Source organism: Camelus bactrianus, chromosome 20 (genome assembly GCF_048773025.1).
Source record: "Camelus bactrianus isolate YW-2024 breed Bactrian camel chromosome 20, ASM4877302v1, whole genome shotgun sequence".
Lineage (NCBI taxonomy): Eukaryota > Metazoa > Chordata > Mammalia > Artiodactyla > Camelidae > Camelus > Camelus bactrianus.
This window is the reverse complement of record NC_133558.1, coordinates 37,168,737-37,184,940: the sequence shown is the minus strand read 5'-3', so window position 1 is coordinate 37,184,940 and position 16,204 is coordinate 37,168,737. Positions and strand designations below refer to the sequence as shown.

Here is a 16,204-nt window from a genome sequence, read left to right as displayed (position 1 = left end):
GAAAATGCTAGAAAAATTCTTAAGGTTGTGTCGTCATCTTGTGTAACAGTTTCGCCGTGTCTGTGATTTCTCTGGCAGATGTTACTGGAAGCCATTCTTAAAGTCAATTCCATACAACTAGTCCCTGAATAAAGTGGTAGTTGACCCGCATGAAATTTGCTAACATTAAATAGTTCTTTGCCTAGAAAAAGAGCAGTTTCATAAGATTCACCCTAATTCATAGTAATTCAAGATAAATTGAGGCCACATATATATAGATAGTGTGGTTGTATTTGTATGATGTAAATCAGGGTTTCAGTTTTTAAGGACTTTAATTTATTTGATCATCCTAGTAACATAACTGACCACACTAGGATTGAAATGTACAATCAAGAATGTCTTGGGTTAGAAGTAACAAGTTAATGCTACTTTCTCTTTTTCTAAACTTAAAATCTCTTTTCAAATTTTATTGTAAGTAGATCTTACCTTTCAGTGGGGCTCTGGGATGACCTTTGCTGAGAAAATATGTTAGTTATCACTTGTACGTGGAATGTCAACAAGAAGCCAAACTCACAGAAAGTAGAAAAATGGTTGCCAGGGGCTGGAAGGTGGGGAAATGAGGGAGAGTCTGGTAAAAAGGTGCAGATTTTTAGCTCTAAGATGAATAAGGTCTGAGGATCTAACATATAACATGGCGACTGTGGTTGACAGCACTGTCTTGTATAACTGAACTTTGCTGAGAGATTAGAATTTAAATATCTGCACTCACAAAAGAGAGTGAAAGAGAACTGTATAAGGTGATGGACGTCTTCATTAAATAGATGTGGGGGATCCCCCGACGATGTGTGCCTATAGCAAATTATTACCGTTATTCTTTGAATATCTTATAATTGTACATGTCAGTGACACTTCAGTGACACTGCTTCCTGTCGTTTGGAAAATGTCAGAGTTCCCGACCAGCCGTCTGGAGATGAGCGCGGTCGCAGACATCTTTGACCGCGATGGCGATGGGTACATCGACTACTACGAGTTTGTAGCCGCTCTTCACCCGAATAAGGATGCCTACAAACCCATCACGGATGCCGACAAAATTGAAGATGAGGTACCAATTCCCTTTCTACCACGTTTCAACGGTGACAGCGTGTCCTGCCCAAACATCGCGCCCCATTCGTGCAGTTGTTTGGTGTCCCTATTGAGTTGCTATGTCGAGGTTTTCAGGCTCCCACGAAGTCATGTTAAAGGGAATACCACCGTTTGTGTCTGGCAGGTGACGAGGCAGGTGGCTAAGTGCAAGTGTGCGAAACGATTCCAGGTGGAACAGATCGGAGACAACAAATACAGGGTAAGTTTTCAAAACAGCCGTGCAGTTCCTTCACAGGATAAAAATTGAGATTTGTACGCAGTTCGAGCTGCATTGTTTCCCAGGAACGCTAATTCTTTATTTTTACCTTCTATCAAAATTTAATGATCTATGAAATTCCAACTTTTGTCATTTTAAGTGATACAAAGATAGCTTGTGTTTTGTACGTCAGAACATCTCTCTGACACATACGTTACTTTTAAGGAGAAAAGTATTCACAGGAAGACACATCTTGTATATTCAGGGTCCTTCCTATTACTTTAATATATTTTACTGCAATTAGAGGTAAGTTCTTATATTTTCAGTAACAAAGCTCTTCCAAGCCAGGAAATGAAGTTAAAATGTTGACTCATTTCTATAAATGTGAAAAAAGGCAGTGTTTTCCACTTTTGCAGAAATATTTAAAAATTTCAATCTCCATAGCCCATTGTTACCTTCAAAACAATTACTTGAAGACCCTTGTGACTTTGTCCCTCTTTCTCTGTCTTTTTTCTTTTTTGGAACATCTCGTTTGTAGTAGGTAGATAGGAAATGTGCTGAGTTTCCTTCATACAGTATGTTACTTACAAATGAAACATTATTCATTTTCCTTTTATATTTCCCCATGGGACAATGTTCATCTGCCTAGTTGAATTTTTAACTTAAATTTGAAACCCAAAGACTTTCCAGAAAATCTGGGTAGCAAGTTTTCTGATTATTTGGTTTGAAGTTGGGAAAAATGGGTACTCTGCACATCTCTAAACTGGATATTCTTATCCAGAAGCCCAAACTGTGAGCGTGTGTGTGTTCTAGAATCATATAGAAAGTTTCCTGTTGAACTAATTGTGTCTTTCTTCCATTTTTCATTTTTTTTTTTTTATCAGTTCTTCCTGGGAAATCAGGTATAAACCAGTGGAATGTATTCTCAAGTTCCCAATGATTTTTTTTTTTAACTTTAATTCATGGTCATCAAAGCTTGCCCTGGCCAATCTTCCCCGTGCTGTTCCCCCAGCTACTACCTTGTTGGTTGGCGTGGTGTTTCTGTAAACGCTCTAAGGGTCCTTGATCCTGGATTCCTCTCTGCCTTGTGTCTCAAATGAGGAGATTACCTTTAAGCAAACCAGATAATGAATTGTAGCTTGGCTACAAATGAACTGTAGCTTGGTACAGTGTGACAAATGCCATTTTCAGTTCCTATTTTTAATAATACGATTCATGTAGATCTCAGACGAGTACTCCTTGCAATGCAGATTTGATTGTCCACACGTCTCTTGGCAGCCTCGCTGGTGTTTAACCATCGAGGATGTACAGTGTGGGGTCAGGTAGGGAGAGACAGGGAGCATCCGGCAGAGTGACGTGGGAGGACATAGCCATGGGACATCTCCATGACACTCGGCTTTAGTAATACGTTCTCCCCAAAGCAGCTGCTGCCCATTGGGGATGTAGGGCTTAGCATCCTGAGCAGAAAGTTCAACACTGGAGGTTTTCAGTGATGTCAGCTCCAGCTCCACATCACCTCTTGTAACGTCTGTGAAATTTCAGTCACAACTTTCTGCCATTTTGACCTCCCATTTGAGCCAGTACCAACTGCGCAGGGGCACTGCCTCACGATCAGAATTCTAGAACTGAAGACAAGAGAAACCACCATGTTTAAAGAAGAGTTTTTGTTTTTCGGTTTTTTTAACTCCACGCTTTTCAAAAGAACCATGCTGTTCATAGCACCCGACCATATCATGTTGGATATTACGCCCCCACTCAGTTTTTAAGCCATCTTCCATCTCAAGTTTCAAATCATCTATTATCCTCATTGACTGCAAACAACTTAGGTTTTTCAAATAAAATTTTTCAGTTATTTTGAGTAGACATTTTGAAAAATTTCTGTTAGTTTCCATTAAGTTACCTTTCCAGTCGTGTTATTTTCTGAGTTAGTAGTTGGGACAGCATCTTTCGTTTATGGAAAGGATGAAATACCTCAAAAGGTTTAATTCACTGAAAGCACAAAGAACAGCCGTAGGGTTTTGTTGTTGTTTTTTGTCTCAGGATTTAGCTGAGAAAATTAGGAAGATTCTAAAGACAGTGTTCGTTGTCTAGAGAATGCCTTCTCAAAATAAAACTGAACCTTCGCTTTTATGATACTTGAAATATGTGTAGAAGATAACTTATTTCCCTAAAACTTTTTTGAACATAATCTTGGACCCAAAGTGTATCGTCTAATTATCTGGTTCCTTAAGGGTAATTTTCTTTAACCCCCCTCCTTTCCCTTTGCTTATTAGCAGCACCAGATTTTTTTTTCTAACAAAATAAATCTGTATTTTGATTCTTAAATTTCAGTGTACATTTCAAGAGCAGATTCAGATACAGGAAAGCTTTAAGTCTGAAGGCTTAAAAGACTGTCTCAGAGGGAGCAGTATGAAAGGGTTTGACGTAAACACACGCAGACCCACTGTGCATTTTACATGCTTTCCAGGTCCTTCTGAGTTTCAGGGTCTGGGATGGTTGGCTTTGTTCTTTGTTTTTCCTGAAACTCAGCATTCAACTTTATGGAAAAGTAGCAGATTGGTTTTACTTAGTTTTCTGTTTCTCCATCGTGAGACCAGACAGATAGTCACCACTGTATCTTACCTGCCTTAAAAAGAAGCTATTTATGTCTGATTGACTCTCTCTCTGCTCTGGTATCCACTGGGTTGGCAACCAGGAAATTCAGCATGGTGGTTTTTATAAGTGGGACTCGAGCTTATTAGAAATGATTTGAAAGTATAAAGATCATTTCTCATGGGCTTTCGTAATAAATAACGTTTACGATCAGAAGCCACATGCAGGCAAGACATTCATTCAAGACTTGCAGAACCTGTAGCGGGTTCGGGTGATGGGCGATCCACTGAGAGGATAAGAAAAAGGCGTGCTGCTCAGTGTCGGCAGTTTTGGGACGCACAGCTTAGGAGAAAGCCTTTTAGACTTGAAAGCTCTAGATGTATAATTATGTGTCAGTTACCGTTCTAATCTTACAGTAACTAAAACAGCACACTAATCCAGCCTTTAACAGATTAGTCCCCCAGATCATTAGTGATGCAGGAGTTTTATTTAACTGTGAAGTCTCTGTTAGTCATGTTCATTTACTACGTTAAGTCAGAAGTGCTCAGAGAAACCAGAATGAGTTTCTGAAGATCTCTCCCATGGATTTCAGTGGCAGTTTTAGGTGTAAGAGGAAGTTTTAATGAAGAAGAATCAGACTTCGTTACATTTCCTGTAGCATCATTTCATTCCTTAGAAGCCCTGGGCAAGGGGGCCAGTGATGCTTTTCAAGGCTGTGTTATTTCTAGAAACTTTTTTTTTGGTTACTGCCTTACGAATGTCATTTCTGTCAGGAGAAAGGAGGTCATTTTTAGAGGAGAGCTTCAGGATTACACGTGGTAACCCTCGTCTTTTTTTCAAACTCTGGGCTAAATCAGCATGCAGCCAATCTAACGCAGATCATCACAAACCCCTCTCTTCTGAGATTTTACTAATCGCTGTGAACTAAGCAAGAAGTTAGAGTGGGGTGCCTATGCAGATCGCACCTCCCACTTGAGTTGAGAATTACCCTTGACAATTAGAGGGTCTTCTGTCTTCATCTTCACAGTTTGGAGACTCCCAGCAACTGCGACTTGTCCGAATCCTGCGAAGTACCGTGATGGTTCGGGTCGGAGGTGGATGGATGGCCCTGGATGAGTTCTTAGTGAAAAACGATCCTTGCAGGGGTAAGAAGATACTTGTGTCAAGATAATACCTCTGTGAAAATGGATGTTTTGTATTATTTTCTCAGCGTCAAAAACACATTGGGTCTAGTTTTGGTCCTTACAATGAGGGACATTTCACATGGGTCTGTCAGTCTGAAGTTCCCAGAGAACTTGTGGCAGTCGTGTAAACCACGTTCCTCTCGTTGGTAAAATCCTGGAAAAATGGACTGGTAGGCAGGAAACACTAGAACAGATTTTTTTCTTGATGAGATGGCCCCCGCCCTTGCAGTTTTCAAAAGGGGCAGTTGTACCAACCAGGGAAAGTTCATCTGTCATTAAATAGCAAAGTTAAAAGGAAAGAAAGTTGAGTGACAGGGATTGAAGAGACCGTATAATGAAAAGTATAAAAGTGAACGTTTTTATGAAATTAAGGGGAGGTGAGGAGAGCAGTGTTTAAAATTTTTTAAAAAGTAATAATAAAGTGATAACTTGACTCTTATTTTGAAGTCACAAGTTAGAGCATTAAAAATATGCACGTATAAGGTGGGAGGGTGTAGCTCAGTGGTAAAGCATGTGCTTAGCATGCACACGTCCTAGGTTCAATCCCCAGTGCCTCCATTAAAAAATAAATAAATCTAATTCCCACCCCCAAAATAAAAATAAAACAAAAAATTATTTTAAATGCATGTGGAACACCATAGCTCTCAAGTATACTGGAGTGAGTTCCAGGCAGCCCGCCAGCCAGCCTCCTTGGCAGGGCCACCCACCCTGGGTGGTTACACACCCCTGCTCTCTGCCAAGTCACGCATACACCCACAAAAGGAGCAAAAAGAAAAAGGCTCCCTTTTGTTTTACATTTTGAAAACGATGCAGCTAAGATAGTGCAGTCCGATTTGTGAAACAAGCAAGTGAGCGCGCGCCGTGTTCCCCGGGGCTGCTCAGGGACGTTAGCGGGGCCGTGGCCAAGTCTCCCAAGTACCTTTCTCTCCGCGAGTCGGACCTTTGAGCGCTGCTTTCCCCTCATGCGACTCTTCTTCTGAGCTGTGTGCTAAGGCCCGGGCTGAGTGACCTTCGCGTAGTCAGCTGCTGACTTTGTTTCTGCTCTTGCTAACAGTATTCTTGAATGTGACTGGTATCCTGTCATTTTTTCTAGTTCATCATCATGGGAGTAAAATGTTACGTTCGGAATCAAACTCTTCAATTACTACCACTCAGCCTACTCTAGGTTGGCGACCCCTCTCTTGGCCTCTCCCCTCTGACCTCTTCTCTTCCCCTCTGTTTACATCCTCGCTTTTAATCGTTTGTTTCACAATAACACGCTTCATCCATCGCGTATGGCTTAACTCACATCCAACTGAGCTGGTGCTTCCAAATTTCAGTGTCCGGAAATTTGACAGCCCTGCAGTGAGCGTGGCCAGTGCAGGGGTGGTGCGGTGACGAACCCGCGCTCGCACGCTGCACGCCACGTCCCGGGGGCAAGTCCTCCGCGTGCACGTGTGTCGGTCTGCGCGTTGCATCACCGATCCCCTCACGGATCCTTGGGTCTGGTGTTTGTGATTGCATGTTGTAAGACCAGAATTTTTAAGGCATCCAAAAAGAAAAAAAAAAAAAAATTACAGCTGCGCCCATATAAGTGACAAACCTGAACGTTTTCGTGTGGTCCTTCTGATTAACAAACCATCTCTGGTTCTGTGTAATTGTATGGTAATTAACCCCATCGGTAAAATACTGGCCTTCCCCGCACCTCAGTAGGACATGCAAAAGACACAGCCCCAGCTTTACTGGCTTGTCCCCTCGGGGTGGGGACAGGGTGGCGAAACCTAGCAGGCATCCGCGGCGGGTGGATTAACAGTATCTGAGCATGAGCTTCTTCCTCATCGCCACGCTCGCTGACTCTTTAATAGTGGTTATCCTTGCTGGCGTCTAGTGTTAGAATAAACACTACTTTATTTTTTTTTTTCCCTCCCCGACTGACTTGTCGCCAAAAGGAATGCATTGTCCAGGAATGCATTTGATTTTTTTTTGTTCCGCTGAGGGAGTTGGCATGGCAGAGAGGGTGTCCTTGGAACCCGCCCCGTGGTCTGTGCGGCCGGGTGGTGGGGGGGTCCCCCCGCCCGCGGCTGAGCGCCTGTCTTTCCCCCTTCTCTCTCTCTCTCTCGTCCGGGTGCCTTGTCGTGGGTGACGCCATGCAGCCAAAGGCAGGACCAACGTGGAGCTGCGGGAGAAGTTCATCCTGGCGGATGGAACCACTCAGGGCATGGCGGCCTTCCGCCCCCGCGGCCGGAGATCGCGGCCCTCGTCACGGGGAGCCTCACCCAGCCGATCGACGTCGGTGTCCAGCCAGGCCGGCCAGGCGGCCTCCCCGCAGGTCCCTGCCACCAGCACACCCAAGGTAGGCGTGCCCTCCCCGCCGCCCCCGAAGGCCCCAGCATCCTCAAGCTGGGGTACCCGCTTTCTCCAAATGCACTCCTCCTCACAATGTGGCAAAGGAAGGATTTACAATCTAGAGAGAGACCCACCTGGAGATTGTCTCCTTAGGGGCTTTGGTTACTTTTCAGATTGGTTTTTCTTTTTAAAGCTTCATTTTTTTCAATTTATTTTTATTTTTGTATTTTGACATATATACAATTTGCCCTCAAACCTTTCCATTGATTTTTTTTTTTTTTTGCATTATTATTCTTCCCACGAAATGTGACTCTTGGCCATGAATGTCTCTCTCTGCTGCCTTGGTTGTCACCTGCTCTCCTTCACGTTTGTTTGATTTGCCGTTGTTCCATACAGATTCTCCATCCTTTAACACGCAATTACGGTAAACCGTGGTTGACCAACAGCAAAGGGTCACCTCCCTGTAAGCCAGCCGAGTGCTCAGACTTTACCGTGTCGTCTGCAGAGGTATCGTAAGGCTCCAGCTTGCAGTCTAACCGCCTCCTTTAATCGAAGCAATCACCTACTAACACTGCCTCTTAATAAATGTACTTCTGATGGTACTGGGGCTTTTTACAGACGTCTCCAAAATAAGTCTTGACCCAGCGTTTCCAGGAAGACAGAGGCAGGGGTGAACAGAGAAAACAGGTTATGGCTCTTTGGTGTCAGCTTAACGTAGACACACCCGCAGGCCCTGTACCTCCTTTGTTTTTTGTTTGTTTTCTGTTTTTCCTCTTCCTCATACTTAATTTTGCTTCTCTGTCCTGGGAGAGTGCAGTACAGGAGATTATACCCAGACCTAAGCAATGTTTCTTTGAAAGGTGATGGTGTGCTTTGGCTTCTAGATACAATTTGGGCAAGAAATGTTACATAACCCCCTTGAGGGGAGAGAGGGAGGCCGTGTCATTTGCAAGACAGTCGCTTAAATGAAAAGAATGTGTATTGAGTGTTCACTAAGGCCAAGGTCCTTCTGAATGTCTGGTTCATTTATTTCTGCCCCAGAAACGAGACATAATCTTTAAGTTATCAGTGCAGGGGCCGGGGGGCTGAGGGACGCAGAAAGTTATCTGTCATTTTCAAAAGGTACCTGTATCTTTATCATTCAGTCATGATTATCATTCAGTGTGCTCGGTTTTTTTTTAATGGCTTATCTGTGGAGATAAGATACTTAGGTGATATAAGATTTGCCAGGATTAAGTCATATATCATATTATTCACATTCAATTGAAAGTCAACCATACATTCTTTTAAAGAAATGTCTGTCAAATGACAGACAAAGGCACCAAATAATCACATATTTGATTAGAATCACTGTGCTTGGGGGTGGGAGGGGATCCCTAAATAAGATTTTTTTCATTTAAGTATAGTCAATTATAATGTGTAGATTTCTGGTGTACAGTACAGTGTCCCAGCCATGCATATACATATGTATTCATTTTTTTATTAAAGGTTATTACAAGATTTTGAACATAGTTCCCTGTGCTATACAGAAGTAGATTTTTTTAAAAAAAGTTTCTTTTGTATCTAGTGGCTAACATTTGTAAATCTCAGACTCCCAAATTTATCCCTTCTCGGTAACCATACGATTATTTACTGTGTCTGTGAGTCTGTTTCTATTTTGTAGATGAGTTCACAGTTTTAAACCAAGGAGGTGTTTTACATTAAAGCCAAGGCCCCTTTACCAAAGTAATATAGGACCTTTAGAAAGCCTTTTATGCTTTTCAGAACTCTTACATCCTTGAATCCTCACCCCAGTCATGAGAGGTCAGCAGAGAAAAATGCCGTGGCCCTCATCTCTCAGACTGGTGTGATGGAACTGTTGCTGATGGTGGTAGAATTGGGGGCAGAAACCCATTCTTCAACTCTTTCCCACCCCGTCCCCACCCCTTCAAGTGGGCGGTGTTAGCGTCACGTTACCTCTGAGGTGTCCGTCACTTATTGTGGACCTGTTGTAGCCAAAACTGAGAAACGGCTGACGGAACCTTGGGTGACACATTGTTTTAAATATCTACTCCACTGCTCTGTTAGTTCACATTTTTAACAAGTGGAAACTCCCCCAAATGAAAGTCTAAGCGTATTATTTTGGCTACTAGGTTTCATTTCTAATAGCCTCGTAAGACAAAACAAGAGTATAATTTTATAGTGACAATAAAAATCAGGGCAATCAAGGCAGCTGAAGAGAATGATTTTGGTCCTTTTGGATTACGGACTCTGCCCCCTCCTGTGATGTATTTCATACTGAGGGTCCTCACTCCCTCCTGCATGGTTGAGATTCTGAGTTAAGGATTCCACTGGGTCAGAGCGTTCAGATCTCGGGCAAATTACTCACCATCACGGGCCCTCACTTTTCACGTTTGTGAAAAAGCGACTAGGTAAGTGTGAGGACTACTTGTGGTTAGAAGTGTGAGAGTATCTTGAAAACTTAGACGGATACAAGTTCTATATAAATTCCATACTTAAATGTATGTGTAAAATACAGAAACAAATTATGAACATTGTTAATGTTATCATTAATTGCAACTCTGATGTGTACAAAAGGTCTACATATATTTTATTAACCATTTAAAACGATTAAGGAAAAAATATTTTTTTAAATGCATATATAATTTGTATAGATTTATTTCCTCTAAACTCTGACTGCGAGTTCTTTGAGGAATGTGACACCCTTTTACTTCTCAGGGGATCTGTTTATTTTTTTTAACTTTGGGAGAATTTTCCAAATGTTAATAGTGATCTAGAAAAAGTACAGTGATTTTAGCCTTAGAATGAAACTTCACAGATGTGATTTTAGATATTTCTCTACAAAGTCCCGTAAGAATTTTTTTAAAACTCACCCCTAAATGTTGCCTAGGTATCTAGTGTATAAAGACCCCAGAAGGTGACAGATTCAAGAGACGAAGGGACATCCTACCAAGTTATAAAATGCCACTTTGGGGGGGGGGGCAGTTAGTTATGTTTGTTTAAACGATGACTCTCTAGGCAACACTCCTGTCTCTGCTTGTTCGCGTCTGTCTAGCTCGAAAAGCACTGCAGGCAGCAGGGCAGCCCAGCACAGTGTTTCTGAGTACAGTGTTTCTCTCTGTACCGTGCAGTCACCACCATCTTTCTGGCTGTACGCTCTTAACTCTGTGTAATAGCCACCGGCAATCTGAAAGATACTAACGTACTCACAGTTTGTCTGTTTTGTTTTCCTGGGGAGGATCTCCATTTTTGTGTTTTCTCTTCAGCCTGAATTCATTCCCTTTAGAAGGTCCCCTTTGAATTCAGGGAGAGAGCGAGCAATTAGTGGAGAGAAAAAAGCAAGCGGGAACCCCATGCCTCGTTTGCCTGCAAGGCTTCTCCCCTCCACCTCCCGCGTGTCTGCCGGAGGCCTCCACCCATCTGTGCAGGGCTGTCGGTGGAGAATCATGGGCCGGGAACAGTACCCTGAGATGTCGTTTCTCTGATTCAATGCAGGGAACACCCATCCAAGGAAGCAAGCTTCGACTTCCTGGATATTTATCAGGGAAGGGTTTCCACTCCGGGGAGGACAGCGGCCTGATCACCACGGCAGCTGCCCGAGTGCGGACCCAGTTTGCTGGTGAGTGTGGGGGTCTTCCTTCCTTAATGGCTGTGTGGTGCGGTCTGAAAATTCCGGTCCCATTTCCTCCTTGGGGGAGCTGTCGCCGATCGAGGCCACTGTGTTCCTCTGAAATGATCAGTAGTCCCGGTCCTCCATCCGCAGTCAGGGATACGTGAGTCATTGGCATCAGTGACTCGAAAAATCCCTTTTGGGTTTTTTGGGGGGTTTTTTTTGGAGGAGGAGGGATTAAGTTTATTTATTTGCTTTGTTTATTTTTAATGGAAGTACTGGGGATTGAACCCAGGACCTCATGCATGCCAAGTACGCACTCTACCACTGAGCCACACCCTCCCCTCGAAATCCCTTTTGGAAAGTCCCAAAGAAAGATGACAAGAGTGATGACAGAGTGACTGCAGAACAGAAGGAAGACTCCAGCAGGACCCAGCCCTTCAGGCTGGAAGGTCTGACCTCTTCTGTCTGCTTGGAAATTGCACTGCGCTCTATCTCAGGTGGCTGGAAGACCCGGCCACACTGGCCCGGACCCCAGTGCTTCTGAGAGTTCTTCACAGAGAGGGGAACTGTCCCCCCCAGGGTTCTGAGGGCAGCAGGCAAGAAGCTTCTTCAGAGTTCCAGGTCCTCGCTCTGAAATCCCTTTGTGTTTTGAATTGCTTATCCTCGGGCTCTGCACACTTCCCTGGGTCACACATGCTCAGCTTTGGAAATTGTTTTTAAAAAACTGTAAAAGTGTATTTATGCACGGAGATACACACTCCGTAGACAGAGTGTAGACGGCCTCAGAAGGCCAGAGGGGCAGCCTGGAAAGCAGTCTACACGATCCATCCGTGTGGCCAGCAAAGTTCCGTTCTAAGTGGGGTAGCCCCAGACGTGCTTCCCTGTTTGCAAATCTGGCTGTTGGTGTGTTTTGTCTACTTAAGCAGAGGCTCCTTATTGCCTCCTTGAACCCATGAGGATGTCCTGAGTGCCTCCTGTGAGTCCTGCAGAATTGCTGAGATTCAGCGTGGCACCGGGCTTCCAGAGTCCACTGCAGGTGGACCCCGGTCTCAAGGGTGACCCCCCCCCTTTTCTGCCCTCTCTCCTCAGATCCCAGGAGGACCCCCAGCCGCCCAGGAAGCAAAGCCGGCAGCCGGGCTGGCAGCCGGGCCGGCAGCCGGACCAGCAGCCGCCGAGGCAGTGACGCATCAGACTTCGACATTTCAGAAATCCAGTCCGTGTGCTCAGACGTGGAGGCCACCCCGCCGACACACAGGCCCACACCCCGGGCAAGCTCCCGGCCGTCCACGGGCAAGCCTTCCAGAATCCCCACGCCCCAGAGGAAACCAGCTGCCGGCAAACTGGACAAGTCCTCCAAGAGATAGTGCAGTTGGTTCCACCGCGGCCCCTTCCTTGAGCGTTTAATATTTAAAAGTGTGAAGGATGTACAATATGCTGTAGAAATTATTGTGAAATATTGCCAAGAGGTGAGTTTAAAATTCTGCGGATGGCCTTATTTGTGTATTGGTCTTTTTATTTTATCTGTATAATTTTTGGTCCGATGTTCTGGGGAGAAAGCCGCATCCCGGGCGAGGGGGGAGCGCATTCACAACATGCACTGTCATTTCTGCACTGGAACGCGTGGCGCACACGCTAGGATCAGTCACCGCACCTGCAGGTAAGTCCACCTCCTCTCCGACAGCACTCCAGCCGAGTGCCTGACGTTAAGGATACCTCATGACACGTTCTTGCTTTTCTGGAAACTCTGAAAAGCCCAAAGACACCCACAGGGATATATGTATATGTATATATATTCCGAGATGACTTAAGTGTAAACTGAAAGATGGGAGGTGTGGGGCAAAAAGACAAACACACCCACCACAGTTCTTACCGTCCTACCTGACAGACACAGAACTCACAGGAAGTTCCTTTAAGCACCTGCCAATGCCAGGCGATTCCAAGACTCTTGCCGCGTTTCTGTGCCGTTGCTTGACATGAGGCCAGAGACGTCCTGGACATTAGACCTGTTACCCTGTAAGAATATCGTGATAAAGTGCATTCATATAAATGTGAGGTTTTCTTTTGCTTGAGTGGACAGTAGCACCCATATCATTGAACTCATTTTTGTATCAGAGCAATTTTGCTTGTAGAAAGCTATGAAATAAAACATGTCCCCTAACTACATTGCGATCGAATTAATCCCCCCCACCCTGCCCCCGCCCCCGGGAAAAATCAGTGTATTTTTTTATGAGCAATATCAATTTGGAGTGACCAAAAGAGACTTAAAAATGGGTTTATTTTGATTTCTCATCTGAAATAATCATGTTCTGGTATTATATCTATATTTAATAAATATATACATTTTAATTTATTATGTATACTCACATACTATAGAAAGATACTAGTATGCATTTAATAAAACATATTCACTGGAACATGTGGAATACCTGATTATTTAAAGTGAACTTTCTGTTTGTTGGTTCTAAATAAAGGTTATATGTACAGTATCTTTTAAGTAACTGACAGGCTAAGTTTGGGGGACATGAAACAAGGATATAATATATAACAAATAAATAATAAAAATAACATTAATCAGTCATTCTACAAACATTTTATTTTGGGGGGAAGGTCATTAGGTCTGTTTATTAGTTTTTTTTTTTTTTTTTAAGGCGGTACTGGGGGTTGAACCTAGGACCTCGTGTATGCTAAGTGCGTGCTCTACCACTGAGCTCTATCCACCCCCCCATATTTTGGGCCAAGCTACTGTTGGTGATCGTAAGGCTATACAGGGTCCTGGCCCTCTTATGTTCAGGGGGAAAAGTTAATAAATCACTAAAGAAACATGAGCTGAAACCAGGGGATGTGTGACAGGTGCCTGGTTTTGTTAATGTAGTTGTGTTATTCTGGCCTGTGTACATTTAAAAATCGAATGATAGTATCTTCTTAAATATAAAAACGGCCTCAAATATAATTAGAAGGAAGGGAATGACTTCAGCTCAGCCTGCTTGAACCCTCCTCCCCCACCCCACTAAAGAGCTAGGGATTGTAGTTTGGTGCAGCCATTATGGAAAACAGTATGGAGGTTCCTCAAAAGACTAAAAATAGACTTACCATATGATCCAGCAACCCCACTCCTGGGCATATATCCAGAGGAATCTTAATTCAAAAAGATACATGCACCCCAATGTTCACAGCAGAACTAGTTACAATAGCCAAGACATGGAAACAACATAAATGTCCATCGACAGATGACTGGATAAAGAAGCTGTAGTGCATTTATACAAGGGAATACTACTCAGCCATAAAAAATAATAGAACAATGCCATTTGCAGCAACATGGATGGACCTAGAGATCGTCATTCTAAGTGAAGTAAGCCAGAAAGAAAGAAAAATACCGTGTGATATCACTCATATGTGGAATCTAAAAAAAAAAAAAAAAAAAGACAAATGAACTTATTTACAAAACAGAAACAGACAGACATAGAAAACAAACTTATGGTGACTAGGGGGGAAGAGGGTGGGAAGGGATAAATTGGGAGTTTGATATTTGCAGATACTAATATATATAAAATAGATAAACAGCAATTTCATCCTGTATAACACAGGGAGCTATATTCAATATCTTGTGACTGTCATTGGTCACCTGGAGGCATTTACAGAATTTCATTTTGGTTTGCTTTCCCAGGCCCCCAAGCCATTAGAGCCACCTGGGTCTAAAGGCTCCTTGTCTAATGAAGTAAATGGTTCTTCAGCATTAAGGAAGCCGAATCCTGCAATGGACTTTTTTGTCTTAAAATTTAAAACTACTCATTCTCACATACGGGTTACCTTCTTTTGAAAAAAATGGAGTGCAAAGTAGAGGGGCCCAGCTCAACCACAGATGTGGTTCCTTTCACAGCACATCAGGGTGGAGGAGCTTGGGAAGCGCCCTGCTGGCCGTGGGGGATTGACCTGTAAGACTGGAAAGGAAGGGAGGCTGAGGAAAGGTCATTTCCTTTCCAATTTTTTTTAAACTGAAGTATAGTCAGTTACACTGTGTCAATCTCTGGTGCACAGCATCACGTCCCAGTCATGCACATACATACATATATTCTTTTTCATTAAAGGTTGTTAACAAGATATTGAATATAGTTCCCTGTGCTCTACAGAAGAAATCTGGTTTTTTATCTATTTTTTTATATAGTGACTAACATTTGTAAATCTCTAAAACTCCCAAATTTAGCCCTTCCCACCCCCTTTCCCTGGTAACCACAGTAAACAATGCTTTTTAATCATTTTAAAACCTGCTTTACATATTTGCAACAAAGGAAATTATAATGAGGTCCAGTTACTTACTACTTGGACAAAAGGCTCAAATGCATGTGCTTGTTTTGGTCAAAAAGCACTCTGACGTCACCAACCATACACGCACAGGTGCCCAAGCTGCAGGGTGTGTCCGATGATGCGGCCAGCTGGCTGTGAACTTACCTCTGGGGGCCCACAAAGGGGGCAAGGATACTAACTTTATCTTTCATTCCTTTAGTAACTAAGTTCCCTTGAGTCCCTTGGGGTTGACTTGATGGCTACCAAAACCCACTTGGGAGTCAACAGAGTCGTGGATGAGTTGTGTGCGCAAGACATAGTTCGTATGACTATTGACAATATCTGACCTACTTCACCAAATTGTTCAGCTTCGGTTGATTTTATATAATTCTGGTGTCTGCGGAAATGCTGACTAGCTAGCTAGGATGAAGGACAACAAAAATACAGGGTCTGTCTTCCTTGCTTCTACCACCAACATGCTGAATGAGGAACCCGTGCACAGCAAAATGTGTTCAAAGAAATTCTGTTACTTGTTTACCCACACTTTTATGGTACCTCATCATTTGAAATGAAAGGGTGCAAAGGAGATGAGAATAAAAAGAGATTCAGAAGTTTCCAAAAGTTATCCTGGGGTCAAAACATAACGTTCTTTGAGAATATTATTCATCTTAAGGTAGAGCTGTTTTTGTCCCAGGGCCAGGAAATTTAGTTCCCACAGCCTGAGACCCTAACTTCTCTGCCAGTGGGCTCCACACTTCTTTGATGGCCTATTTCCATCAATGAGAGTTTTCTGAGCAAACACTTCCAATGGGTGTCTATTGGATGTTTTTCACTAATTTCTCAAGGCTCAATATAATCTTAAGAGTGAGATTTGTCTGTAACAACATTGCT

The 16,204-nt window shown here is 43.3% G+C and overlaps 1 protein-coding gene across 20 annotated transcripts in view; it reads left to right on the top strand.

Moving 5' to 3' along the window:
• The window catches only part of DST (dystonin), a 435,873-nt gene extending 423,346 nt beyond the window's left edge, over window positions 1–12,527 (top strand). For 11 of the 20 annotated variants that reach the window (XM_074348950.1, XM_074348958.1, XM_074348953.1 and 8 more), the window contains 9 exons: window positions 927–1,081; window positions 1,247–1,321; window positions 2,203–2,220; window positions 4,938–5,055; window positions 6,188–6,259; window positions 7,227–7,426; window positions 7,816–7,926; window positions 10,915–11,038; window positions 12,122–12,527. In XM_074348950.1, the coding sequence (XP_074205051.1) occupies window positions 927–1,081; window positions 1,247–1,321; window positions 2,203–2,220; window positions 4,938–5,055; window positions 6,188–6,259; window positions 7,227–7,426; window positions 7,816–7,926; window positions 10,915–11,038; window positions 12,122–12,396 (1,148 nt within the window). In that variant the 3' untranslated portion in view covers window positions 12,397–12,527. The remainder of the gene's footprint in view (window positions 1–926; window positions 1,082–1,246; window positions 1,322–2,202; window positions 2,221–4,937; window positions 5,056–6,187; window positions 6,260–7,226; window positions 7,427–7,815; window positions 7,927–10,914; window positions 11,039–12,121) is intronic. The other 9 variants (XM_074348964.1, XM_074348959.1, XM_074348949.1 and 6 more) reach the window with 3 other exon arrangements.
• Window positions 12,528–16,204: the final 3,677 nt, after the last annotated feature.